Below are 27,299 nucleotides of genomic sequence, written 5' to 3'. Positions count from 1 at the left end.
GATGCAGCTGTCTTTCCTCCCTTGCCTGGGAAGACTAATTTCCCGGCAATCCTCAACGCATGGCGCATCACCAGCGCCGTCATGACACTTAACGGGAGAGACGAGCGTGTACGTGCCACTTTGGCGTCGCTCGAGGGCATGTGCGCCGTCTTCCTGCCCCTCCATGCTTCCATCTCCTCCCGTTGTCATGATAAACATCGCAACCGACTGACACCTAATTGTATAGATTCGTCACCTACAAGTCCATGGCCGACACAAAGCTCACCGATCAGCAGGTCGCCGACCTCGCGACCATCCTCCGTAGCGACTCGACCCTCGACTCCAAGGTCCAGTACGTCACCCTCATCAAGTCCGGCATCAAGCAGCACAATGTCCCCGAGGCGAGCGTCCCGCAGCTGTTTGACGGCTTGCGCACCGCTGCCACCTCGCAGCATGCCGCCCTCATGAACGCCGGATTCACGGCGCTCAACCACCTCCTGACCCGCCTGTCCCGTCAGGACCCCAAGCTCTTGACCAAGGAGGCAGGTCGCACGCTGCCCCTGGTTATCGAGAAGCTAGGGGACCAGAAGGACAAGTTTCGCTCTCTTGCATCGCACTCCCTCGTCACTCTGTACACTGTCGCGCCCGTCGATGTTGAGCGATTTGTCCGGACTACGGCCATGGGAGGAAAGAGCGCCAGAGCAAAAGAGTCTGCCATGAGTTGGCTATTACAGGTGAGAACCATGATCAACAGGGATCGCGGTTACATGTGCTAATTCCGTAGATGCACAAAGAACAGGGACTTCCCTTCCGGGCCTATGTTCCCACGCTAATGGAACTACTCGAAGATGCCGACGGTATGGTTCGAGATGCCGCAAAGAACACTGTCATTGAGCTCTTCCGGTCCGCCCCGGGTGCCGCCAAATCGGATCTTAAGAGACAGCTCAAGAACTTCAAGGTGCGACCCGCCATTGAGCAGGCCATCGTCAAGGAACTTGCCCCAGCGGGTGGCCGTCCCGAGACGCCTTCTGAAGCCCCTCCACCGCCCCGTCCAGTACTCTCCGCCAGCGTCTCGTCCATCGCCGACCGGCCCATCACCCCAGGCATCGACACTAAGCCCGAGAACCTCGACCCCTTGTACGTCAACACGCACCGAGAACTCGATGACATTTTTAAGGAAATGGCGTGGTTCTTCGATGGCAAGGAGTCGGAACAAAACTGGATGAAGCGAGAGGATTCCATCACAAAGCTCCGAAGGCTGCTTGTGGGCAACGCGGCATCTGACTTTCCCGATATCTACCTTGCTGGAATTCGAAGCCTGTTGGACGGTATCATCAAGACGATCGTCTCGCTGAGAACCAGTCTGTGCAAGGAGGGATGTAGCCTTATTCAGGAGCTTGCCAATACGTTTGGCCCGGCCATGGATCCCATGGTTGAGCTGCTCATGCAGACGTTTGTCAAGCTCTCTGCCGGAACCAAAAAGATCAGCTCACAACTCGCCAATGTGACGGTGGACACAATCGTGAGCAGAGTCTCATACACCCCTCGACTGATGCAGCACATCTGGATGGCCTGTCAGGACAAGAACGTCGCGCCTAGGACATACGTCACGGGCTGGGTCAAGACCATCTTGAAGAAGGAGGCCCAGCATAAGAACCACATCGAGCACACGGGTGGTGTTGATCTGATCGAGAAGTGTATCAAGAAGGGCCTGGCGGATGCGAACCCGGCAGTGAGAGAGAAGATGCGATCGACATTCTGGGCATTCTGGGGTGTCTGGCCCGCGAGAGCAGATGCGTAAGTTGAACTCGCCTATACCGCTCCTCATTTGGTTTGGCTAACACGAAATAGTCTCATGGCCGATTTGGACACGACCGCCCAGAAGCTCCTCAACAAGGACCCTAGCAACCCCAACTCGCCCAAGAAGGCAGAGCCTGTGGCGCGCCCAGGTCTTGGGCTTTCCAAGAGCACAATGGGCACCAGCAAACCCAGCCTCCGCGAGGCAATGATGGCTCAGCGAAAGGCAAACCTTGCTGCCAAGAACCTCCCAGCTCGACCTGGCTCTGCCATGGCTCACCTTTCACCCGTGAAGACGACGACGACAGCTACCAAGCCTTCGGCAACTCGAACCCGGCCAGAGGCTGGTGGCATGTCAGGGGCTCCGATGCGGCCAACGAGGAGAAGGCCGGAACTGGCGGCTCGTCCTGCCACTGCTGGCCCTTACTCTGTTCGTGATCACCCGTCTGTGGAACCTGGGAGTCCTGAGAGTGTGAAGTCAAAGACCACGACGCCAAGGCCCAGAGCGACCACTCCTAAGAGGACTGGACCTCGGCCACGTCCCGGTCATGCGCCTCATGCCAGCGAGTCTAGCCTGCCATCTCCTACTTCTGCAAGGTCGCCAGTCAAGCCAGCGGCTTCGCCCCGTGTGAGCCCTACCAAGTTGAAGCAATCGCAGTCTGCTATGCTACCCTCAAGCAGTCCCTCAAGGGCGAATGAGGATTTCACTCTCGTAGTCCCAACCATGGCTGGCTTGCAACGGCAGGCATCTGCACCACCCCCAGAGGCGCCTGAGGAGTTGAGTACTCCAGTGACCGAGTCCATGCCAGAGCCTGTACTAGAGTCTGCTCCAGCACCTGCACCGGAGCCAGTTGCAGAGCCCGTGGCAGAGCTCGTGGTAGAACCGACTCCTGCTCCAGCTCCTGTCCCCGTTCTCGCAGAGCCCATGCAGGTAGAGCCTGTGCCTGGAACTCCTGCCTCGACATTGCAAGTGTACGAAGACCCCTTTACTGATGATCAGGCAACCCCCAAGCCGACCTTCAACCTCCCTGTGCTGGAGGACAAGCCTGTCAACGCCGATGCGGCCAACCTGCCCAACGCTCAGACTCCCGTGATGCAAGACGTAGACTCTCCCGAGAGGACGAAGCAGAACTCGCGGCTGCTGGACAGTGGCATCACAAGGATCAAGGCCCGAACTCTTGATGTCCACGGCTTCCGGAAGCTGCAGTCTCTCTTGCGAGACAGCAAGGGCATCTTCACGGACGACAAGTTTGAGGCGCTTCTGATTGGCCTGTTCCAGTATCTTGAGGACCCCTTGCCCAATGTCAACGTGGACAAGGCCCAGGATATCAAGGCCCAGATCCTGGCCACCATCAGGCTACTTCTCCGAAAGGAACGTGACAACTTCCAGCCTCACGTGTCCAGGGGCCTCGAGTCTCTTCTCGAGACTCGCAGCGCATATGACATCCGTGCACACATTGTCAGCGGCGTCGAGCTGCTGGCTGACGAGCTTGTCACCATTGGCGATGGCTCTGAGATTGTTGTTGTTCTGACCAAGCGTCTCGAAGCGTACGACGGTACTGCCCCTGAGGACAACCGTATCCTCAGCACGGGACTGCATGTTCTACGGACCATGCTCGACAAGAGGACCACCTTTGTGCCCACCGACACAGAGCTCGGCCAACTTGCTGCTCTCGCCGGTCGGTGCCTCGTCTCGGCTGATTCTGGCGTCCGCATGGATGCTGTTCAGCTCTGCGTGGCTCTGCACGCTCGCGTCGGCGAGGAGTCCTTCTGGCATGCCCTCAGGGATGTCCAGGACGATCCTAAGAGCTTGATCACATACTACATCGTCAAGAGACAGCGCGAGCAGGGCCCTCCTGTTGCTGCCTGAGTCAACTTTAGCAAGCGAGGAGTTGAATAGTCATTGAGGCGGCGCTGGACGGGACCTGTTGTCACAAAATATTGGCGCTGGATGCCGGAGTTTTGGTAAAGGACGGGAAACAAACATCAAGGGCGTGAGATTTGATTATGGAGTTTCTTTGGCACCACGAGAGGATCATGACACGAACCTGCAAGGACATGTTGCCGTTGATGGTTCTTCTCTGGTCACGCATCCGTGGGCTTTTACAAGACGTGGTTTTTTGATTCTATGTTTCTAACACGTTTGTTGCTGTTGCTGCTGCTATTGAATAGTTGCCCCCCCCCTTTTTTTGTGAAGACTTTTTTGCGTTGCTTGTAATTATACACTTAGCTTTTTGTAATTATATGCCTGATCAATTTGGCAATCAAGAGAGTCTGGCATAGTATGTACTGGCTATAGAAAGTTTCATAATTGGGTTTTGATGTTGTCATGTGTTCGTTATGGTGTTCTTTGATACTGTGGCGTCATTGATAACAATGTCCTAGTTATCATTTATGCCTATTGTAATAGAGCAAGCATATTTCTCGTTATTTAGTTCCTCGCACAAGATACATATCTCATGAAAAGAGTTTGCCATCTGGGTTTGTGTCTGTAGCTACATCGCAATCTGGTCTCTTTGACGAGCCATACATCATCATAGTTTTTCTTTCCGACTCCCGGGTAGCAGGGGATCGACTTCATCACAACCAATACATACACACATATCCAACACGTCCTCCAATTCCAGAGATGGACATTCAAAGAGAAACAAGGCGGGGAGGGGGAGGGAGTAGAGAGTATGGGGGATAAAATATTCAAAAAAACCCTCCATGAAGGGGGGTTCAACAGAAGGCAATCAACCGCCAAATATCATCAATCAACAAGATATCATGTCTGAAAGGGGGGTAAAGTGGTACTTTTCCTGCCTGACCCAAAAGAACAACAACATGGCATAACTGGCCAAGCAGGGACGGCAACACTCTTGAAACAAAGTCAAGTAGAGCAACAACACATGAGCCAACCCAGCAAAGCAGTGTAAAGTGAGGTGAAGTGAAGTGAAACTGAGGCCACCATGAGAATTCCATTCCTTTCCATTCCAAGCAAGCACGCAAGAATGATCGATGCATGCCACCCATTCATTCATTTCCATCAATCAATAGAAACAACAAAAAGACCAAGATCCTATCATAGTAGTAGTGCAAAGTAAAGTAAAGTAAACCCACAGCAACAACGTCCACTCGTAACCAATACTCCCCCCTTTGTCCTCATGGCCCAGGTAAAAAAAAGAAGAAGCATAAACGAACTCGCCAACGTTGACGCAAAAAGCAGTCGCAGGGAACCCAGTGAAGCACCCAGGAAAGCAAGTAAGCGGAATGTGAAAAAAAAAAGAGTTGGATATCATTAAATGTCCTAGCACAAAAACGCCCGGTGTGCGCAGCATGACACGCATGGAAACAAACCAGCGAGGCCGCTTTAAATCCAAAGGTGCCGAAATCGTTTCGTGATAAGATGATGATGGTGGCATCTCTGCAAAGGTAGCCTAGGTATCCACGACTCAAAGGTCTCGTAAAAAGGCGTCATAATGTAACACTCGTAATAACTGGGTTGCTTTTGTTGCCGTGTTTGAGAAGCAAAGCCGGTGCCTGTGCTTAAGCATCCTCAAAGATGGTGTGACTGTTCTCGATGACAAATTGAATAGCAATGTTCTTTGCGTGCATGTCCGTCATCTCACGCTCAATGCTTGTATCACGCATAATCGTTGGCGCAAACACGACAGCCAGGTTCTTGGGAGACATCTAAACAAGGACTGTCAGCAAACGAGGTCATCGCCGTTATTCAGGGGTCATCACTTACCAAGTTCTCGGGCTCACGCTTTGCCACGCGTGCCAGATGGAACATGAGGAACTCGAGGCAATCACGATGCCGTTGGGGCATCGAAGCAAACGTCTTACGCAGGTGATCGCATCGTTCTGTCTCGTCCGCAACCGCTATATCATGTATTAGCAAACCGTGATTCAGCCAAGACACTTCCTTCAGTGACTCACCATTCGACTCGAGAACACGCTCATAAATGTCAAAGGTCAGTAGCGGCATGGGAAGCTTGCGGAAATATTGCTTCAGCACACTCGTCACCGCCGTGATATCCAGGTCAGGATCCGAAATGTCAAAGTTCTCGTCCTTGCTGAATCCATCCTTGATCATGTTGACCTGTGAGTTGCCACCAGTCTTTCGGTAGATACCCTCCTGATCCATTCCCCTTAGTTCCACCTCTTCAATACATCTCGTCACCACGCTGGGGATCTGTCGGCGCTCATGATCGGATCGCTCAGTAAGGTCAGATCCAAACAGAACCGTCGGTGGCTCGGCTGGCTCTGCATTGCTCATGTTGCCCGCCGATCCCGACTTGGGAAGCGTGTTCTTCTTGCCAAAGAATCCAAAGCCTTGTCGGTCTCGGTCGGCTTGCTGCTTGTTCTGGCCTGCGTGTCCCGTGTGTACGACATGCACGTTCGCACCACCGTTAGAGATAGGGCCAGCTGGTGCCTCAACCTGAGCAACCGTCATATTGTAGGGCATGCCGATGTTCTCCCCACTCAGAGGAGCACCGCCCTGGTGCTGCATCCTTTCACGATCGTTCTGGAATGCGACAACAGCCCTGTTAACGCCCTTGGCCACGTTCTGGGCCAATCCCTTGGATCCCTTCTTCCAGTTGAACTTCTTGGCCTGGCCCTTCCGGACCTGCACCACCGTCGGGCCGGCTTCCACAATGGGCTCCTCGTCGGCAGGGACAAGAGTGGCACCCGTCGACAGGCTGGCGGAATCCAGGTTGAGGGAGGAGCTGTTAGGTCCCTTGCCGGGGCCATAGATTCCGAGGCCTCCAGGGGACTTGATATCCCCTCCAATCTGCGACTTGAAACGTTCCTGAATCTGGTGTGTCAAGTCGTTGTTCATGTCTGCGAGCTGCGCGTTCTTGGACGACAGCTGCTCAAACTCGAGGAGAGCACGGTCTCGATCAGCAATCGCCTGGTTCTTCTCCTCGAGGAGTTCGTCTCGTTCCTCGTGGAGCTGCTCGATCGCCGCAGACATGCTCATCTTGACCTTGTCAAGCTTCTGCACAAACTCCTTGATCGCCGAGTCCTCAAGATCCCGCGGGTCTACAGGCGTCTTGGTTTCCTTGGCTCGCTCAACGTATCCGGCCAGGACCTCCAGCTGTCGAATCATAATCTCGGTTTGGGTGTCGAGAACAGACACCGTCTTTCGCTTCTCCACCAGCTTCTTGTTGAGGCTCTTGAGATCCTTCTCCGTCATGAATTGCCTCTCGAGCTCTGCTACTCGCTGCTCAGAGTTTCGGAGCTGTCGCTTGAGGAAAGCAGGATCGTCGCCAGATGCCAGCGACATTGGGCTGCTAATTTCGTGAGCGTGACCGTATTCCTCGGCAACTGGTGTCCTGGGCCAGCGAGGAGAGCCAGTTGCGCGAGTAGTCTCGCTGATGCTTCGTGTGTGGCCAGTCCTTGAAGGGTTTCCGATGGGCGATTCCACACTGTTAGTGCGGCCATGTCTTACAGCGTTGGACACACGACGAAGGATAGACGTCGAGCCTTCGTCGGTGCCAAGGATACGGGCCATGTCCTCATCCATACTAAAGTCGCCCCCGCTGCTCCATCTAGGCAGCTTGGGTGAGTGCTTGGGGGATGTGCCATCGTCCTTGGTACCAGTCGCCTCCTTGCCACCCGGGTGCACCTGGGTGTGGATTTGAGTGGGAGGAGCGGGAGCTGACCGTGGCTGCATGTAGGTATCCGTCTTCTTCTGCTCCACCGATGAGGTTCGAGGGGGGTTCTTTCGAGTGGGCGTGGCATCTTCTGTTTCTTGTCGAGCGGGCTGCCTGGCATTTCCGTTGACTGGTATCGATATTAGCAACCCTTCAGTGATTCCATGACCAGACTGTGTCTTACCGTTTCTTGTGCCAGTGGCAGGGACCTCTTTCCGAGCAATGGGCTTGGCGTTCTCTGGCCGGGAAGATGTTCTGGATGATGAGTCCATCGAAGCACGAAGTTCATCCTCATCCAGCCGCCTCGACTCTTGTGATGACCGCGAGGCGGGTGTTGTAACAGTGCTTTCGGAATGAGCCACACCGCCATAGCCGCTCTCCTTCCGCGTTCCATTGCTTGTCCTGGCAGAGCTGGTGGTCTCCGCCGGGACGCTCGAAGATTGTGAGCTGCTCCTTGATACCAACTTCTTGCTCTTGGGGGCCTCCTGGAGCTTAAAGTCCTCGTTGGTGGGTGGACGGCGGCTGGCTGCCTTCTGAGGCCTGTCATCAATCGCCGGCGAGCGTCTACTCGTGTCGGTTCTCGATGACTTGGAGAGCTTCCGGGATGGTAACTTGGGAGGGGTTTCATACTCTGACGAAGAAGGCTGGCGGCCCTTCTCTTGGAAAGCAATGTGAGGGGTTGTGTTGTGCGAGTTACTTTGCTTCTCAGATGCAGCTGACTTGGGCGCACTGAAATAGTCCTTTTCCTTGGTCTTGCCCACATCAGAAAGATTCTCGGACGTCGACCGCGGAGTCGGATGCGGGCTAGGATCCAGGGCTACTGAAATGAGGAAGCTGTCAGGATCAACTGCGCCAGTATCAGCCCGTGACATCATGGTCGAATTGCGATTGTTTCGGTATGTGGTAGCCGGTAGGCTTAAGCCATCGCCGCCCTTGCGCTCCGGAGAGCGGGCTGGTCGAGAGCTGCTTCGAGACGACGACTCGTTCCGACCGTGGCCTGTCCGAGGCCGAGGAGAAAGCTCGGTAGCAGTGTCAGAGTCGGGGTCGACACGGTCGTTGGAAAACGCATTAGGAGGGATGGCGTTGGCTGGCAGAGCGGGCAACGACTTCTCAGTGATCATCGGCGAGTGCTCTTTTTCTCTTGCTTTTGCAGCGGCGGCCGCCTTTGATTTCTTCCTACGCCTGGCCATCAACGTTTCGTGGCAGCCCATGCAGAAAATGCCTTGTGAGGTTCGAGCATATCGAAGGTTCTCAATCTTGCGTTTGCAGTTGCGGCAGCGGAAGCAAGTTGCGCAAAACGCTTGTTCCCCAGTAAGGATAGCTAGGTCTTCGATCTTGTTACCGCAGGCGCTGCAGCTGTATGTACAGTTATTGCAGATGAGAGACCCATCGCCGAGAAGGAGGAGGTTCGCATCGGAGTCTAGGAGGGTACCACAGGTGTTGCACCGGAAGCAGTCCAGGTGCCATCGGTTGCCAGCTGTCAAGACGGTCAGCAAATAGTACAATGAGACGGCGATAACCGACAGCTCCCGCTCTGAGCCATCTTGCGGTGGCATCGGGCTGCGGAAGCATAACGAGGGGTATCGTCAATGTGGAAAACTTTCACATACCTAGTTCAAACGCCTTGCCTTCCTCGAGGATCTAGAATAGCACCAGTCAGTAACAGGTCGTAGACCGTATACACTCGTAGAAATATCATACTTCTCCGCAACCTTTGCATGGAAATACATCGTCGGTATCATTGTCCATGGAACCGTCGAGGTAGTCTTCAACGATGCCGGCCATGGTGGGCGGTCTGTATCAGCCAAAGAGCGGAAGTCGACTTTGGGGCGGAGAGTGGAGCGAGCGAGGTGTGGTGCTGACGGCGGCAACGGCTCTCATGAAGGTGAAGGCTTCGGCCCAAGGTAGCAAGCGACACGACGTGGCTAGAGAGCAGGCGTCATGGACGAGTCGAGGGGATGAACGGAGAGATCGGATCAACGATCGGAGAGGCGAGTGGTAGCCAGAACTCGGCGCGAGGAGAGGGTCGTCGGGATAGTCGGTCGATGTTGGAGTCGATCAAGCAACGACGGCGCAGGGTCGTGCCTCGGGCTGCTGTGAAGGAAGACTGATTGGAACTGGAGGAGGGACCTGAGCTGAGGTCAAGAAGCAGCAGAGGACAGCCCAGCCAAAGTCAGGACAAGCCAGCAAAGGCGGACCAGACCAGACAAGGGGGCGTGTGGAGGGTTGGGTTTGATGAGGACGAGGGTCCAGGAGGTCCTTGGTCCGTGGAATAGGGCCAGGGTGGTCCAGCGACGGGATTGGCGAGAGGGGCCTCAGTTGATTTGAAGCTGCAAGTTGAGCTCTGAGAGCTGGAGGCAAACGGATGGAAGCGAGCGAGGCCTAGGAGCGATGGGCGAGGACGAAAGGCGCTGAGCGATGAAACCTCGACGCTCGGTTGACAATGTCGATGCGGGACGGGGCGAGACTGACAGTGACGGAACCCTCTGGATGGATGACAAAAGAAGATGTGATGGATGATGGAAGAAGAACTAGAACCCAGAGGACCCCGGGCCAGACACAGAAAAAGAGAGGATCCGATCCGGATTGTGTCTGGTTCACGAAGGAAGACGGCGGGTGTCGAGATGGGAGGAATGAATGGATAGGTGGGAATGGAGACGTGGGATCCAAATGGGGATGGGATGAACAGCAAGCCACTTGACTTCACGGAGCCTGGGAGGATGAAGAGGATTTAGTGGAGGGATTAGTGAGGACGCCCAGCAGTCTAGGGGGAGGGGATCACCCACTAAGCCTGGAACACAGTGGAAGGGTTCCAGCTTTCAAGGGGACCAACACGCTAAACGGCCCCTAGCACTCCGTTCCAGCCCCGGGTTGGGTCAGGTTGAGAAGGAAGTTGGGGAGGGGGGCTCATGGATGGATCACCTCAGTCTCCCGCCTCTTGTCGGGTCTGACGAGGCACGGATACCATCCAACAACCTATGGAAACGCCGTGCCAGGGCTTCTAGAGGAGCAGGGGCTGTGGCAGACCAGGGGTAAAGCTCAGTAGTGTATGTACACGCCGCGCAATATCCATACGTATACAGGAGGAGGAGGAGGCTGAACAAGCAGCAGCAGAAGCCGTGGAAACCGACTTGTTGGGTCTGTTGCGTATTTGTCAACCCGTCCAGGCACATTGTCAGATTTGTCGTGCATGCTACGATTCACGGTTTCCCCGGCAGGGAGCCTCGTCGATTGGAATGAGGTTGATCCACGTAGCAGAAGCTCGCAAGGAAGGGCTCTGCGTCAGGGCATATCCAAGGGTTACTACCTTGGCCATCCATGAACGTGTGCGGTACCACGGCATCAGATTTGTGTGCGTGTGGGCTGGAGCATGCCCCAGGGGTTGGCATAAGGGGTGATGATTTCTTGCAGGGCATGTATGTAAATATTGACTCTTTTTCACGATTCGAAGTTGATAATACATGTCCCTATACATACATGTCTCTATACGGACGCTGGGAGGTCTCGTCAGAAGAAGCAAAATGATCGCCCCATGGTTGGTAGACGAGTGCTATAATTAAAGCCAATCTCCCTCCCCTCGCCATCATCAAAGACGGTCTCGAGGCTAAATAAAAATCCACCTGCAGACGCCTTGCCTAGTGCGTTGCCGCCTCTGCGCAGTGTCCAAGGGGCAGCCAAGTCATTTGGCTGGGGCGCACAAGCAGAGAGGCACACACACAGGTACACGCACCGCCTCTGGATGCTCAAGGCAAGGTCACAGAGCAAAAGGCGCGCTTGTGGCGGGCGGCGGCGCTCGACCTGGGCATCATGGGGATCAAGCTCCTTGGGCTTTGTCGATCCCATGGGATAGACCCGCTCAGGGGCGTTTCTACATACGATACGACTGCTACAAGACATTGCGATGGCGACGACTGGGAGGATGGGGAATATCGGACAATATGGATTGCAAACCGACCAGAACCCAAGACCCTGACGTGCCCCCGAGAGGGTGTGAAGGGACGGGAGCTGGAACTCGGTTAGCCCAGAGGAGGGCTGCCGAGACATCCATCAAAGGAATGAAGAAGCATTGTATTGCATGCACTGGGGCTGTGGCGGGATGTGAAAACCTACAGCCTACAGGCGTCCACTCCGTCCTGCGCCCTTGATTGTACAAGCGGAGTATAAGTGCTCACGGGAGCCTGCTTGATAATACAGATACCACAGAACCATCCTGCGAGCGGCCGACCCTGTTCTTCGTCAGCAACGGGCCGTCAGCTGAACTGGCTCATCTTGCCATCCATCACGCCGCTTTACACGAAACCAGAAGGTGAGTTGAAGCCGAGATAGAGAGACCTGGACGGCAGGCAGAGCATGAACCACGGCAAGAAAGAAAGAGATACTTGCCGGCCTATGTAATTATTTCATGCTCGGCTGTTTCAGACAGAGTGATTTCTACCCTTGGCCAAGGCATTGATGAAACGCAAAACGGCCAACGTTGATAGGGCAAGACGAGAGATGGGCTTGCAGCTTTGAAATCAAGAGTCCATGACTGATTCTTACTACCCCTTGACCGCAACCTCAACCTGTAATATCAGGTTCATCTTTTCGTTTCTTCTCTTCGCCTCTATCATCCTGATCAATCTATTTTCGTCCCTCCCCTTGATTTGACTGATCCCCTGACAGTGGCGCTGGGTCGGCATCATGAAACCACGTTTCTCGTCGTCCCCACGAACCCTGGACACATCCCCATGCGATGCAGGCGCGAGAAAGAGGCCTAGCGATTTGACCCAAAGGGGCATGGCCTCGAACAGGGTCGCTAGGGTCATGCATGGATCGGTTTCGAGAGCATGGATCCTGACTGACACTGACTGGAGCCTGTCACGACCACGTCCCTGGAAATCCAATTTCCCCGTAATGCTACCACGACACACAAAAGTTACAACTTACGCGTACCCCGATGCTGTTGTATTCAGCCTTGCCCCGTCGGATAATCCTCTTGGCATCGATCGACTTTGATTGCCGTGAAATCTTGACAAGAAACAGCCATTCTCGATGTGATGTGATTCAACGTCTGATCATCATCGTCATGACCACTTCAGGGTCCGACGAGGCATATCTTGAAACCCAACTCCAACCTGTTTCAAGTTGCCCATCCTTTTATCAATAATATCCCTCTCGCCATGTTATTCACCACCTTTTTCAGCCAAATTTTATCCCCTTCCTGCTGCCGAGGGCAGATGTCCCGATACCTGCCGTGCCGTATGCACAAGTTCCCTCTCTTAAGTCTCTCATAAACTCATATCCTCCACCGACGGCTTGCCATGTGGCTCTAGTGGCTCCCCCGTATAAACCCGTTGACGGGCATTACTGCATCTGTCAATCTTTCCGAGACAGGTACCCGTGAGATGCTCTGGAACTACTCATGCAGCATGCGCTTCAAGTAAGAACCAACAGATGGTCCAGTTCACAACATCCGCCCTCTACCTCAAACACGGTGAGCCTCAGTAGCACAATTATTAACAAAAATTCTCCGTAACCCATCCATTCCGGATATTTGTAAGTGTTGCCATTGGCTCGCAGTTCGTAAACTTGGCAGAGGGGTGCCCACTTGTGCTCATGATGAGATATCATTTCCAACAGTGCGATGAAATGCTCCCGCTCTAGCGTATACGGGTAGCCCCAGGCCGCCTTTTCAGATTGAATAGTTTTCAGATCATGTAGCATTCTTGTCTCCAGACTGTGCTCCCAAACAGGTTTAGAAAAGTGTCACTCGAAGTGGGCGGACACGACGTCTTCAACCAACATCAGCAAGATATTGACGAACCAGAGTCCAGGAAGAGGTAGACCGCTTCCTACGGGGCTACGTATCATATTATATCCTCATCTCGAGTTGATAATCCCTCTCAAACATGTGCGTTGGCTATGACGTGTACATGATTGCTGGCCTCTGCTTTATCGAAGGTGCGTGACACAGAATGATGGTACAGCATGAAGCGCCTGGTAACAGGAATACGATGGCTGTGGAAGCACGAGCAAGGTTAATTCTCATCTTAACTTGCCTCGATACTCTAGTTGTGACCCAAGGTTATTACTTTGGACTTTGCGTTGACATCTGGCCTCAAGTATAGTAATACGAAGTCTCTAGGTGAGTGAGCTACTTCACGGCCTCCATAGCAACTCCGCTATTTCGGATGAAGCTACTCCTCTGTGCACAAAATCCCAATACTGCTCGCTCGAAACAATGAACATACTCATTTCAAACTAGTCGTGATCAGAATTCCCGAGGTTGGCGTGATTGTGGTGATGAAGCCTTTAAACACGCGGACGCCCGAGCATCAATTTGTCCAGGACTATCGCACGCAACATGCCCAAATAGATATCTCGGAACAAAGAGATCATGGGCGGAGAATTGGTATCAGTCAACTTTTATCTAAGCCATTGACACAAATTATCTAGCCTTGTAAACGCCCACATCAGTGATGCCATGCAGAACTTGTAATAACGAAGAGTACCACAACCCATCCCCGAATCCAACTCGAAAGCTCCCGGCATCTTCACTTGTCAGCAACCATCCTCCGGACCTTGTCGAGGAGGATGCTGCTCTCCCTTCCAAGCTTCTTCTTGCCGTCGCGATCCCTCGTCTTGGCCATGGCCTTCTTGAACCGCTCCCGCTGGGCAATCTTTTGCTCTCGCTCTTCGCGTCTGCGCTGGAATTCTTTCTGTCTCTCCTCTGCCTCTTTGCGTCGCTCATCTGCCTTTTGGAGTTGCTTATCGTAATATCCAGGCCGCCGTGTGCGTCGTCTGTTGCCATCGCTTGTGTCCTCGCCGATAGCGTTGGTCTGGGCTTTGGCCTCATCTACTAGCATGAGATGTCGCGTGGGGTGCATCTGCTCGCCTTCTTCCTCTGACTTTTTCTCCTCACCGGCGTTGGCATCGTCCTCCGACTGCTTGCAAGCATCCTCCTCGACATCCTCCGCTGGGGCCTGAATGGGGACAGGCTCAGGCTTCTTGGCTGATTCCTGAGCAGCCTGCTGTTCACGAGCCTTGATCTTCGCATAGGCCTTCTTGACCTTGGCTTTGTGAATCAATTCCTTCTTGACCTTGGTGACTGTAGGCGCCGAGTGTGAGCATGTGATGAAAATTCTGAAACAGGGAGACAAACCTTTTCGCCGCCAGGGACCATCGGGAAGATTTTCAGGGCCGACTCTGAAGCCGTGCTTGGGCTTCTTTGCCTCTGGAGCTGCAGGCTCGGCATCGTTTTGGCGTTTGGCAGCCATGATTCGAGGCGACAGAGCTGATGAGATGTGAATCTCTGTGAGAGCTGTCGTTGATGAGAATTCTGTCTCCACAGTTTTTCTCGGTGGACCAAGGTGAAGAAAGTGGGACTCATGCATCGCAGACCGGGACGGCGGGTCTACGGGTACCTCATGGGGCGGTCTCGGAGGTTTCGGACGGAGCTACTCCGTATGTGCTCCGTAACCCGACCCGCGATTCGTCATATAAGGGGATGCATGACGGATTCTCTTTTTTCACAGGGCGAAACAGCCTGACGCATGGCAAACATTGGAATAGGGTGTTTGTTGCATTTTGGACCAAGGCCGAGAACAAGTGCGGCGGCCAAGGGAGGTTGCAGACGGCTATTTGCCGCTCAGAAGTGGGCTAACTGAAGGAGCTGGCTGGCAAGTTGGCAGGAGAGGAGAGTTGCGGGATTGGGATGGATGCATGGCCAGGTCACACAGACAGAGAGGGAGCAGAACGGGAATCTGCGGATGAATGGATTGGACTGGACGACAAGGTACCAACACATCAAGGTGATTTCTGTGCCCAGCCTCGGATTAGTCTCTGTACCTTGTGAAAGGGCAAGGGCAAGAGAGAGAGATAACCTAAAAGAATGCTTTGAGTCACAAGGACAAATGTCGTATTCCTGATGAAGCCCGGCTAACACGTCAATTATGCATCAGCGCCCATTATTCACATTTCAATCCTCAGCAAAGCCGCGCTAGACGGGCAGCTCAAACAACAGGGGACCCAGAGTGAATGTGAGCACTGTAATTTAGCGGCCCCTGCCTGGAAAGTCTCTTTTTCTTCAGTGTCTTGTGAGCAACAGCAGAGGGAATCATAAGCGGCCGCGTGCATGATTTCATCAGAAACCAAACCAGAAACGTAGTCGGGGTTATCTCATCTCCACCGGAAAAACAAGAGCCAACGCAGACTGACAAAACTCTGCTGTTACTTGACGTGCTTGATAAGTACCTTGAAGAGTGATGATCATACGCCCCAGAAGGCCAGAAATGGTCAAAAAGACCTCGGGAAAGAGAGTGATTTCTATCCTGATTCCGGTCTTGGAGTAACATGACAATCACTCGCTCGCTCGCTCGGACGACTGGATCCCGTCTCTTTGTCTTGCCGTCTCCACCTCCTCAGGGTGCTAACATGGATGGAAGTGTCAGTAAAACCGGGAGGTCTACAGTTAGCGTTGGCTCTGTGTTGGTCTAGCTCTAGGGGATGATTCACACGCGCTTTCACCGCCATCGGCGCTGGGGCTGGCTCCATGGCTTGCCCGCTGGCTGGCTGCTGGCTCCCGCGATGATCAGTGTCGTATCATAACAAGTCCCCATCCATCCATCCATCCCATCAAGTCTATCCTGGACCCTGCAGCCGGCGCCTCTTTCTTTCCGTCCAGTCCAGTCCAGCTCAACCTCTCTTGCCTCAGGTCGCTGACTTACACATCAAACCCCAACAACCTATTTTTTTTTTTACAGTTCAATCCCCCCGCCGTCAAGATCTCTTCTCCTTCTTTTCTCCCCTCGTACGCCTTCCAGGGGAAGACGGGACTCGCATAGACTCACTCCATCGTCATCGTCGTCATATGGCCATCGGTGGATGACGTCCCACGATCCCAGATTCCCCATCTTTGAGATCCCCATCCCCATCCCGAACCTGAACCTCGCTCGACCCACGCTGCGCCCTGACAGCTTCGACGCAGGACAAGGCTCACATGGCATGATACGTGATATCCACCTCGCTCGGCTCATTTAATTATCAGACTCTTGTCTTGCACCCTCAGCTTCACTCTCAGATCCAGCCTCAGACTTCGGCTTTGTCACCTGTCGCGAGACCTCTCCTCCCTGCATTGAACCTCGTCGCCTTGACCACCACCTCCCAGCTCCCTCGCCCTTGTAATTCATGACGAGCTTCTGCCAGCTCCATCGTGGTTGCTGTTCCAGCCACTCGACACCACCATCATGCCTATATTTCAGGCTGATTTAGACCACCATGAACCTGTCGAGCCCGCTCCAATCGACGTGCCTACTCAGAGCCTGAGACGCCTTTCAGAGGAGAGCATCCGTACTGAGCTCTGCGAAGGGCCCATTCCCGACAGTCCACCTCGGCCTGGCACTCCCAAGAGAAGTGAAAGTGGTGAAGCTGCGATATCGGATCGGGCTGCTCTGATTGAGAGACTCAAGAGGGCTCAGTCTCCAACTTGGATCCCAAACCGACATGTATGTCATGATCGCCTCCTGTCTTACTCTACCTGCTAACCAAAGCTCCCCAGCTTGAGTCGATCCTCCAGCATCATACATCTCCCACGAAGCGCCCTCAAACTCCAACCGAATCCTCAACCCTCCTTCCACCCGCTCGAATTACCCCCGAGAAGACCGACAGCCAGTCCGAATCAGACGACAACAGATTGCGCGATGGCCTCAGCATTGAGCGGCCGAGGTCGGCGTTACACAGCGGAAACTTTACTGAGGAACAAGCGGTAGCCAAAGACCATACAGCTCCCGTCGGCAGAGCACATATCGACAATCATGATGCCCCGGCAGAGTCCCCGTGGGTCGCTACGTCACCTCCCAGGCATTTCACACCCTTCCAGCATGACAAAGGAGTTCCATTCCCAGGCAGCGTGGACAGTTTTCAATCTGGCACCTCGCCTCTCTCGTCATCTCTGTCGTCGAGTTTCGTATATAAGCCGCCTACGAGCCCTCTGGTCCAATCGCACAGTTATGACGAGTTAGATATTCCCATGCCGCTGGACGGCTTCGGTTTCTCTTCTGGTCGAAGCAGCGCGAGACGCTACATGCCAAACTCGGCTACTACATCCCCCTTCATGTCACCATCTCCGGGATACTCCTTGCCTCGCGTATCTTCATACCGACGGGAGGCTTTCCCGTACCAAGCACATCAGCCCCGGAGGTCATTGACCTCGACACCAAGCTTCATGCAGCCCGGCACTTCGCCACCAACTCCTGCTTTTCTCAGGCCACGTCGGGCTTCCTTTGTAGCCGACTCTTCACCACTTCATCATGCGTCCATGGTCGGTTCATATGAAGAGAGCATTCTCCGTGGCCGCATGTCAACCACTCCCTCCAAGCCGTTGGACTTTGTTGCTCAAATTGGGGTGTTGGGCCGAGGAAAATGCAAGTCAAGCCTCAAGTGCCCACCACATGTCAGTCTTGCGTTCCCCGCAGTGTACTACAGTTACGGCAGCACCTCGCATGGCCGCTCAAGCTCTGAAGACGGCCCGAGCCCATATGTTGGTCAAATCGATCTCGAAAATGGGCTTCCCAATCCGGATGAGGAACACCGGGCCAAGAAAAAGGCTCAGAGTCGATATGCCGACAGGAAGCCTCTAGAGGACGAGATGGACATCAGCATTGCCACTCCAGGGTCTGAACAAGAGTCACGCCGCAACTCTAGAACCAAGCGCAGATCTGGGTCTCCGAAAGCTCCTCCAGGAGGAAGCTACAGGATTCCCGAGAAGGGGCAGATTCAAATCATCATTAAGAACCCGAACAAGACGGCTGTCAAGCTCTTCCTGATCCCTTACGATCTGGCAGGCATGGAGCCAGGCACCAAGACGTTTGTGCGGCAGCGCAGCTATTCAGCTGGACCGATCATCGAGAATGTCCCCGTCACGTCTGAGGCAGAGTCGTCAGACCGGCCAATTTTGAGGTATCTCGCTCATCTGCACATCTGCTGCCCTGCCAAGGGACGGTACTACCTCTATAAGAGCATCCGAATTGTCTTTGCAAATCGCGTCCCTGATGGCAAGGAGAAACTGAGGAACGAGACAACTTGGCCAGAACCTCGTTTTACTCCATACAAGCCCATCCGAGTTATGCATCCGCCGACGCCTGCCCTGTCCGGGCCTGCTGCCATGCTGGCTGCTGACAAGGCTTTGCGCAGACGCAGCGTCAGCTTCTTCCCAGGCCCATCCTCTCAGGCATTTGACGCCATGGAGGGCATGTATCAGGGGCCTGGTTCTTCATCTGGAGGGTTTGCAGCTACCAACACGGTGCCAATTGACCCTATCCCCTTCCGTCTCCCTGCACGCGACCGCGTGGGAAGCGATGTGAGTGACACCACCAACACTACTTCTGCTCTCACGATGGGGTTGCGCTCTCCTGGTTCGTCCCAGGCAAGTCGACCATCGACGAAAGACTCGACGAGCGCGATGCCCTGGGGTCCTACGCTTTATGAGAAGTTGAACAAGGGCGAGCCAGGCTATGGCGGCAACGCTTTTGCTCTCAACAACGGCCCAGGCACACGCGCTGGTGCTGAGGGCTTGCTATCCCAGCGCCTCCGCTCCCTCGGCATGAAGCCACCTCCTCCTCCTGACGCATCTGGCCATGACGAAGATGCGTCTCTTTGAATACAACACATATGTGGCATCCATTCTGTGGATACTTGCAAGATGCTGCATTGTACATACACTCCTCTCAACTCAGAGAACCCTAATTGCTACATTTTGGGAGTCTCGGATATAGACCCTGCAGGGCTTTTGCCCTTTGGATGGCGTTTCTCCGGCTGGATTTCACCCAACAAAGGAATGGGAATTGGGATTGGGTCATCAGTTTGCTTGCTTTCAAGGCGTTTGGAGTAGCTCGATACCATGGAAGGCAGGTCATTTAGATAGGTACATAGTCAAGTAGTTTAGTTTGACAAGAATGAAATATATCAGAATCATCATCTTAGTACTTGGGTAGTGGATATTTCAATAGATGAGTATATTGTACACGAATCAACAACAACAAAGGCTCAGGAGAGTTATACATATCTACATACAGGTTCTTTTCATTTATCCATCCCATTTACCTCCTCTTATCATGCCTTCATAACTCCTTTTCGTACACTGATGCAACCCACATCATTTTTTTTTTCTATCCTCGAGGCTTTGGTTTAGTCCTCTCCCTATATTTACTCGACTACCTCCCGGGCAAGGGGAGGAGGTTTGCTCCTGTCCATCTTTCCGCGCGTCTTGGCGCCGTGGTGGTTCTTCTTCGAGAAGGTCTTCTTCTGGCGGATGTTACGGTGAGGGCGCTGATCGTACCGGTCCCAGAAGTCGTTCCAGTAGCTGAACCGCTCGCGGGCGGCCTGCTGGTCCGGGGTCTCTGGCTTAGGGTCCTTGGCCTCGATCTTGACCTCGCCAACCTCATCTGCGCCCTGCTCCTTCGTGGCCTGCTCCCTGCGCCGCTTGGCCCACATGGCTGCGTACCGTCGGACCTTGTTGTGCAGCATGCTCTTCCACTCCTGTATGTCTGTGGGGCTCCTGGGGTCGGGCGTGACGCCGAGGCTCGACTCACGCTTCTTCTCCTTGGCTAGTTCCTTAAGGAGGGCCTCCTTGACCTTCATCAGCTCATGGTAGGACATGGTCTGCAGGACCTTGTCGAGGTCACGGGCAGACACCTCCTTGCCGTCGATCACATATGTGGTAGGCATGCTCTCGATCTCAGAGGTGGTGAAGGCGTGGTGCAGACGGGGGTACTTTTCCTCGACGCTGGAGACCTGGCGCGAGATGTCTTCGGACCACGCTGCCATCTTGCGCTTCTCGAGCCAATCCTGCTGTAGGCGGTAAACAACGTTCTTGGGCGCCTTGAGGATACGCGTGTTTTGGAGCTGACGCTTCTCCTTGTTGGATCGTTGCGGGTTCCATCCTGTCCAGCCTGGCATGAGCATGGTCTCGCACCAGTACATTGCCCGCTCCCATCTGCCCAGCTCAGTCAGGTTGCGGATAGCCAACGCCCAGATGGCCCTTGTAAGCTTGAAGCCTGCGCCCACCACCTTGTCAATGCTGTCCGAGAGCCCCTGGGCGTCACCCTTCTCCTTGTACACCCTCAGGACGACATTCATAATGCGAGAGAGGTCATACTCGCTGCCAGCAAAGACTCCCTCGCCCGAGGGTTTCTTGCTGGACTCTAGGATGCGCTCCCAGGCCTTGTCCCAAAGCTCCAGGACCTCGTCGTACTTTTCTTCCTTGTAGTGCGCAAGCATCAGGGCCGACACCACAGTAGGGGGGAACTGGTCCTGGCTCTGGTACTGGGGGAACACTTGGGCAAACAGGCTCATGAGCTCTTCAGCGGAACCAAGTTCACGGAGCTCCACAAGAAGCGCAATAGCTCTTCCAACATGCTGGCTCTCCTCTCTTAGCCGATTAATGTTGCCCGCATCATCGAGGCCGCTGGCGACAGTTGCGTGGCGGCCGGCGGTCTTGGACGCTTCCACAGACTTGCGGAAATGTTCGACAAACTCATTTGCCAGATTCTTGGTCCGTTGCTCTCCAGGCTTCCGCTTGGCAGCGGCGCTGACGAGCGCAACGAGAGCTCCAAAGGTGACGGGCATCTCCGACTTTTGAAGACGAACGTGGATTTTCTCAACTAGTTCATACTCGCCAACGCGCGCGGCTCCCGCCATGACGATGGCGAAATGCTCCGGCGTAACGAGGAAGAGCTGCTCCTCATCGGCCCGCTTCAAGAGTGAGTAGGCGGGATGGATCTGGTTGACCTTGACGAGAGCTTGAAGAAGGAAGCCATAAGTTTCGTCGTCCCATTCCACGTTGAACTCTCGCATATGCCGGAGCAGGTCGTAGACCTTGTCAATCTTGCCCTCGACGCCGTAGAAGTTGATGAGCTGGTTCCAGATGGCTGAGTGAGTAAGCTTGCGCTCAGTCAGTTCGATACACAGGCTCTCTGCCTCGGAGAGGAGGTTGTTCTGGCAATATGCTACCACCAGAGCCAGTGCCATCTCCTTGCTGATGGGTATTCCGATCTGCTGGGACCGGCTCAGGAATTCCAGGGTCGTGTCTAGGTCTCCCTTCTTAGCACTCATCGCCATGACATGAGCGTAAGTGAAGGGATCCGGCTTGTAATTCTGCGAGATCTCATCGAAGCATTTCATGACGCCATCGTAGTCGCTCACTCGCATGTGAGCTTTGAGCACCGTGTTCCAACTGTCGATATCCGGTCTCACCCCGTACTCCTCCGTCATCTTCTCAAGCTCGGCCCAGGCACCCTGGAGATCTCCAGCTTGGGCACAAGCATTCAGGGGGCTTCTAAAGCCGCGCGTGGTTTTGAGCATCTCGGGGAACTCTTTAGCGTACTGGTTCCACAAGTCTCGCGTTTTTTGGACATCACCCTGTGAAGCATACAGCTTCATGAATTTCTCGTAGCCCCATTGGTTCAGGCCACCCTTGGTTCTGATCCAATCCTGGCGCAGCTCCTCAAGTCTGGGTGTGTTCTTGGGAAAGTTGATCTTGAACATGCCACGCAAGACAGGCATGGCGGGTACGGCACCAGGGAGCTCTCGGAACTTCTGGTAGAGAACAGGAAGCTTTTGAATGGTGGCGCGAACCTCTTGTTTCTCGTACCAGCGATCAAACATGCGAACAAAGTAATCGTTGTATAGATCGGCATCGTTTAATGTTTCGAGGATGATGGCAGCTTGCTCCGGACGGCAGGGTTCCCACAGTGCCATCCTTGCAAAGTGTCTCCGAAAGATGCGGAAAGCAAGGTTGGAAACCTCGTCGGTCTGGATCTTCTTGTAGTATTCGGCGCCTTCTTCTGTGACAAGATACTGGCGGAAGGCGAAGTAGAGGTCTCCTTGGTTGGGAAGAGTTTCGAGCTGCTGAAGCCGCTCAGTGCTGAGCGGTCTCCCTGGTGACTTCTTGCGCTGTTCCTCGCAGTATGTGATCCAGACCTGGAGGGTTTCTGCCCACTTTTGCGAGCTCATGGCGTCTGCAATGAGATACTCGAGGCCATTGCTGAATCCCGTCTCTTTAAGTCCCTTTCTGAAGTACTCCACAGCCGACGGCATATCACCAGCGCGAAGCAACAGAATGATTCCCGCTGTCAAGAGTGACTCTGTCCATTCCTCCGAGGGTATTTGTCGAAAGACGGAAACTGCTCTCCCTGTCTCGACGACTCCGTGAGATTTAGAGAGATATTCGACTACCGATCCCCGGACAGGACGTCGCTGGTCATTGTCCATTCCACAGTATAAATCCCAGACATCTTGATACTCATGTCCATCCGCCTCCAGAAGCTCCTGGATTTCCTCAAGTTCCGACTTGTTCCCATTGTTCTTGGAAGTGTTCGAGGCGAGTCGTGTGCTTGCGTCTTGTCCTTCGTCCGAGGGCGGGGAAGGCTCTGAAGAGTACGGCCGTGTCTGTGTTACGACAGCTGTCCGTTGCCCAGCTTGGGAGCTGGGAAGCTTGGGGTATATCTGGCGAAGCAGCGGAAGAGTCGAAGTCGGATAGAGGAAGTCGAGCATAAAGGCCGAAGCAACCAATGTCGGCTGCAGCTGACGGGAGATTATATCTGAGCTCGCGGCCTCGACATCGACAGCTCGCGACGAGCTGGGCAAGGCGCTGGCGAGCTCGATTGCGGAGGCGCCATGCTGCCAGAAGCCGGTGCGCAGCTGGCGAGATCGATTGGTTGTGTGCGATTGCCTTATGGCGCGCTGGAGGCTGCGCGTTTCAAGGCCGGCAGCCGTTCGTTCAAGCATTGGGTCGAAGAGGGATCTGCTTTATGCCAGCATGCTTAGGTGAGTTGCAAGAAAGCAAATTCGGCGAAGGAGGGATGTCGGTTCGTGGGGTGCAGGGATTGAGAGACACAAACAAATGGATGCGGGGGAAGCCTGATTAAGCACGAGATAACCCGACAGAGCAGGACAAATGAAGCTGATTAAGAGCTTGGCACCGACAAGACTCGCATGCAAAAAGAAGAAGCAAAAGAGTTAAGCAAGGCCTAGCTTCAAGATCATCACCATCAGCTCATTGACGCTCTCATGGCGAAAAAAAAAATATATGGAATTGTCAATGGCCAATGGGCGAGGCTCCAACTACGGGAAATAGCGGGCCTGACGGTTCGACAGTTCTCGACTCAGGACCCCGGCCTTGTAAGCAGAAGCAACCTAGTGGTCCAAGAAAAAATTGGCACACTTCGCAAGTACCTATTCTGCCTTTTAATCCGCTGAATCACAGCATAGAAGGCTTATGATTATAAATCTAAGAATTTATATAGAGTCTAGAATACTATTTATTTATTTTATATTTTTATTTATTTATTCTAATCTAATTAATGTCTATATAGCCCGGCAAAGGTCTCATTGCCTACCTACAGTATGCCATTTATTTCTTGGACTGGGTGGCAACCAATCAGTGTCAACCCTGGACTAACGGCTTCACTACAGGTATTAACAGACAAATACAAGTCGTGATAGTTTCAATTGTTTATCAATTTGCTGGTCAGACCAATGTCAAACTCGGCTGCTTTGAATATCGTAATCGTACAACAAAAGAAAAAAGAAGAAAAAACGTGTTGCCCAAGGATACAATCTTTAATTGCAAAAACCCATAGCGCCCTCTTATCCATTGGTTTCCAAAAAAGATGCCATCCGTTTTACCGAACAAAGGAAACTCCCCACGTGAGATATCCAGCTCTCCGTGCGTTTTGATCGGGGGAAAAAGAAACAAGCAGAGAAGAATAATAGGTGGCATCCAGTCATCGTACAATCAAAGATTAAGGTATATGATGTGGGTATCGATCTGGTTTCCATCTTCGTTCATTTGGAACGAGTGGAGATGAATGTACTGGTAGGTTGATAGGTGTGTAGACAGGCATAGTGTTGCCTTTATTTGTCCGTCTTGACCCCTTCCTTCTCGTCAGAAGAAGAGGCTCGGACCTCGTTCCGCAGACCGGACAGGACATCGGCCTGTCGGGCCGCCGCCTCGAGCTCCATCTCCAGCCGAGGTCCCCGACTCCGGCTCCGTGTCCGTTGTCGCCGCCGGAAGGGGCGCTGCTGCTCGATGGGGGAGGCAACGCGGGAGGGACAGTGCTCGCGGCGGAGCCTGGCGTGGAGAAGTCTTCGTCTGGTTGGCGACAGAACCCTCCTCGGGGATGAGGCCCGTGATGTGTAGCCGAGAGAGGGTGACACTGCGCGGCGGCGAGAACGTCCTCGGAGGGTGCTCGACTCATCCGAGGGCGCACAGCGGATTGAGCGGACGTTGGCGCCGCGGTTCATGCTTCGCTCCCTCTTGCGGCCTCGCATGCCATCGTGGTCGGCAGCGGGAGAGACAATGGTGGGTGGTTCAGCAAAGGAGGAGCTGCCGGGTGCGACTCTCGCCGACATTGTGCCTTGGCTCCTTGGCGAAGTAGAAGATGATCGAGTTGTAGGTAGGATACGGAGCGGATGTGATGTAGATACGGCAAGGCACAGAGTGAAAGCGAGAGGTGGTGATTGATGATCAAGACGGAGTAATAAACAAGACAAGGAGAGTATTATATAAGGAGTCTCTTTGTATTGGATTGTTTGTTGGGTCACTCGAGTAACAACAGACTACCTCTAGGGATGGAGTCGTCTGATGCAGGGAGACGTGGCAGCGGCATGTACGTTTGTTTTTGTGCAACTCGTGAAAAATGGCAAGAGTAGAAAAAAAAGTTGGGCCTCCCTCTACATTATAAATAGTTGCAGGGTAAAACAAACAAAAGGGGGCAACGAATTGATGGAGAGAGGAGGAGGAGGCCAAGGGATGTGGATGGAGGGGGTGCGGTAACGGCATTGACATCCGTCCCATCAGCAGGCGAATTAGAAGCAAAGAAGCGTAAGGAAAAAAAAGAAGCAAGATCCTCTCAGGGCGTCAAATGTCAGTCATATGATGGAATGGGGTTGTTGCTTGGCTCGGGACCCTTTGCCTTTTTGCCTTTCGCTTTGGATGTTTTGGGGTCTGGGTCGCCTTACTTTCTTACTCCCCCCCTTGTCATCCATGGATGTTTCTCCTGGACCCTGGAAAGCCTTCCATTGACGATAATCCCAGTCGTTCCAAATTAACTGCAATGCAATGCTATGCAATGCTTCAGAACTCGTCGATTGGGAAAGAAGGATGGCTCCACGACGTGTGTGTTGGGATGTGTGATGTGCAACCCCAAGCATCAGCCCAAATCCGCAGGGGCTGAACTTTGTCTTGATTAGTCGCATCGGGAGTTGGACAGCAGCATCTGTCTCTTGCACGGGATGGAGGGATGTGTGGCAAGCCGTCAGTTCAACTTGACTTGACGGCAGCTCTCTTCCCCGCGTGCTGGCCGTTGCATGCACACTCAGCACTGCAAGTAAGTTACGAAATCCTGTCAGCCCGTGTGTGTAGACCTTGGATTGGATGCTTCGAAAGGACAGTACAGTAGCGTCGTCTCAAGCAGAAGCCGCTCCAGAGCGACTTGGTCGAGTGCTACCCCAGACAGAATGCCGTCGGGGGTGAATCACCGGATGATCATCTCCCAGCTGGTGCTTACGAAACATGACGAACGCATGTCATGACGTATCAGCCAACGTCGGGGAAAACCTACAAAACGTGCTCAGGTGCCCTCTGTACCTGGGCTGCCTGGCCTGCTGCCGGTACGAGAAAACATGTGTTTTGGGGTGGTGCATTGCTACCCATCAGCAGGATGCACAGTCTCGTCTACGTAACACTACCTCGAGGCTTCGACGAGATGGTAGAAACAGTCCATATTCACACTCTGTAGCCATATCCGTCGCCGTGGCTTGGTAGGTTCTCGTCATCATCAGCAGCTCGGCCGAGGAGGCTCACAATCAATTCCTCCACCACACCCTCACCCGTCGATCAGAGGACTCTCTTAGCGCCCGAAACACCTGAGATGCATCGCTCGTTGGCTGTCTTGATGTGGCGTCGGCTTGGAATCCTTCAGCGCGTTTATTCCCCCAGAAGTTCAACCAAGGATGTTCTAGCAAGTGGCTCTCTCTCGCCCAAGGGAAACCTTGGGGGTTTCTGCCGCGCCTCGAGGAGAGCAAACACGCTGATGTCAATGGGTCGAGACCGGTCCATTTGCGCTGGCCCGGCATAGACTCTGCTGGCCGTGATGGGGCAGATGCGGCAGCCCGTCTGCGAGCTTATTCCAAGCAAAGCAACAACAAAGCCGTAAAGCCGTGAGCTGTCATCGAGGTTGTGATGGGAAACGAGAATCAGCTTGTCCCCACGGTGGCAGGCAGACATGATGATGGCTTGAAGCCAAGCAGGCAGGCACCCGTTTAAATTCGAAGCCAGGTATCCTTCTTTTTTCTTTTTCTCTCATCCCCTTGAAAGGGTGTCAATCGCTAATCGGCCGTTACGCCGTGTCGGCGGAAACGAGTCTCAGCCCGGTGTCCTCGGGGGTGTCGAGTTCCGGGGCCGATAATCAATGCATTTCAACCCTGAAAAAAATAGACGGCACATCATGGGAACTGCTTTGATCTCCTATCGTCTGCCTTGGCCTTGGCAGATGGGATGACTATCAAAACCATAGTTAAATAAAGCAACTCTCAATGCGTAATCACACAAGATTGAATTTCACTTCTAAGCCGTAAATTCCAACAGACAACTTCTAATTACAAACTCGCCTCGATCTGTAAGCAGCGTTCATGATTGTTAGGTAGGTTGTTTTTTTCCGCTTCCGGCTCAGGGGTACGTACCCACCGGAGTCCTTGCTCCTCCCCGTTTCCGTCCCCGTCACAAGCTGGAAGGGAAAACAGGAAGGAGGTGGCCACGCGAGCCTGGACGACGCCATTGGATGACAACATGTGCCAGCTCCCAAACCCGCAACTGGTGAACAACCTACCAACACTCAGACC

The 27,299-nt window shown here is 53.7% G+C and overlaps 6 protein-coding genes across 6 annotated transcripts; 2 read left to right on the top strand and 4 right to left on the bottom strand.

Annotated features, from left to right (window-relative positions):
* Nucleotides 1–245: 245 nt before the first annotated feature.
* NECHADRAFT_32798 (uncharacterized protein) lies at nucleotides 246–3,646 on the top strand (the record flags this gene model as incomplete). The annotated part of the gene is made up of 4 exons (XM_003046463.1): nucleotides 246–713; nucleotides 764–1,033; nucleotides 1,097–1,776; nucleotides 1,831–3,646. 4 exons carry the CDS (start codon nucleotides 246–248, stop codon nucleotides 3,644–3,646), a joined length of 3,234 nt encoding a protein of 1,077 aa, XP_003046509.1.
* A 1,658-nt stretch (nucleotides 3,647–5,304) lies between these two features.
* Nucleotides 5,305–9,206, bottom strand: NECHADRAFT_32676 (uncharacterized protein; the record flags this gene model as incomplete). Its single annotated transcript, XM_003045899.1, has 5 exons — nucleotides 5,305–5,451; nucleotides 5,510–5,643; nucleotides 5,701–8,898; nucleotides 9,032–9,062; nucleotides 9,123–9,206. The coding sequence occupies 5 exons, from the start codon at nucleotides 9,204–9,206 to the stop codon at nucleotides 5,305–5,307; spliced, it is 3,594 nt and encodes a 1,197-aa protein (XP_003045945.1).
* Nucleotides 9,207–13,954: 4,748 nt separating this feature from the next.
* On the bottom strand, nucleotides 13,955–14,677 carry NECHADRAFT_76285 (uncharacterized protein; the record flags this gene model as incomplete). The annotated part of the gene is made up of 2 exons (XM_003045898.1): nucleotides 13,955–14,508; nucleotides 14,563–14,677. 2 exons carry the CDS (start codon nucleotides 14,675–14,677, stop codon nucleotides 13,955–13,957), a joined length of 669 nt encoding a protein of 222 aa, XP_003045944.1.
* Nucleotides 14,678–16,645: 1,968 nt separating this feature from the next.
* Nucleotides 16,646–19,056, top strand: NECHADRAFT_76284 (uncharacterized protein; the record flags this gene model as incomplete). Its single annotated transcript, XM_003046462.1, has 2 exons — nucleotides 16,646–16,903; nucleotides 16,957–19,056. The coding sequence occupies 2 exons, from the start codon at nucleotides 16,646–16,648 to the stop codon at nucleotides 19,054–19,056; spliced, it is 2,358 nt and encodes a 785-aa protein (XP_003046508.1).
* A 545-nt stretch (nucleotides 19,057–19,601) lies between these two features.
* NECHADRAFT_33925 (uncharacterized protein) lies at nucleotides 19,602–23,183 on the bottom strand (the record flags this gene model as incomplete). Its single annotated transcript, XM_003045897.1, has 1 exon — nucleotides 19,602–23,183. The coding sequence occupies one exon, from the start codon at nucleotides 23,181–23,183 to the stop codon at nucleotides 19,602–19,604; it is 3,582 nt and encodes a 1,193-aa protein (XP_003045943.1).
* A 712-nt stretch (nucleotides 23,184–23,895) lies between these two features.
* On the bottom strand, nucleotides 23,896–25,077 carry NECHADRAFT_102426 (uncharacterized protein). Its single transcript, XM_003045896.1, has one exon. It carries the CDS (start codon nucleotides 24,807–24,809, stop codon nucleotides 24,312–24,314), a length of 498 nt encoding a protein of 165 aa, XP_003045942.1. The 5' UTR covers nucleotides 24,810–25,077; the 3' UTR covers nucleotides 23,896–24,311.
* Nucleotides 25,078–27,299: the final 2,222 nt, after the last annotated feature.

This window comes from Fusarium vanettenii (assembly GCF_000151355.1).
Source record: "Fusarium vanettenii 77-13-4 chromosome 2 genomic scaffold NECHAsca_18_chr2_1_0, whole genome shotgun sequence".
Lineage (NCBI taxonomy): Eukaryota > Fungi > Ascomycota > Sordariomycetes > Hypocreales > Nectriaceae > Fusarium > Fusarium vanettenii.
Note: the sequence above shows the minus strand (reverse complement) of the source record. Positions and strands in the feature narration are given on the sequence as shown.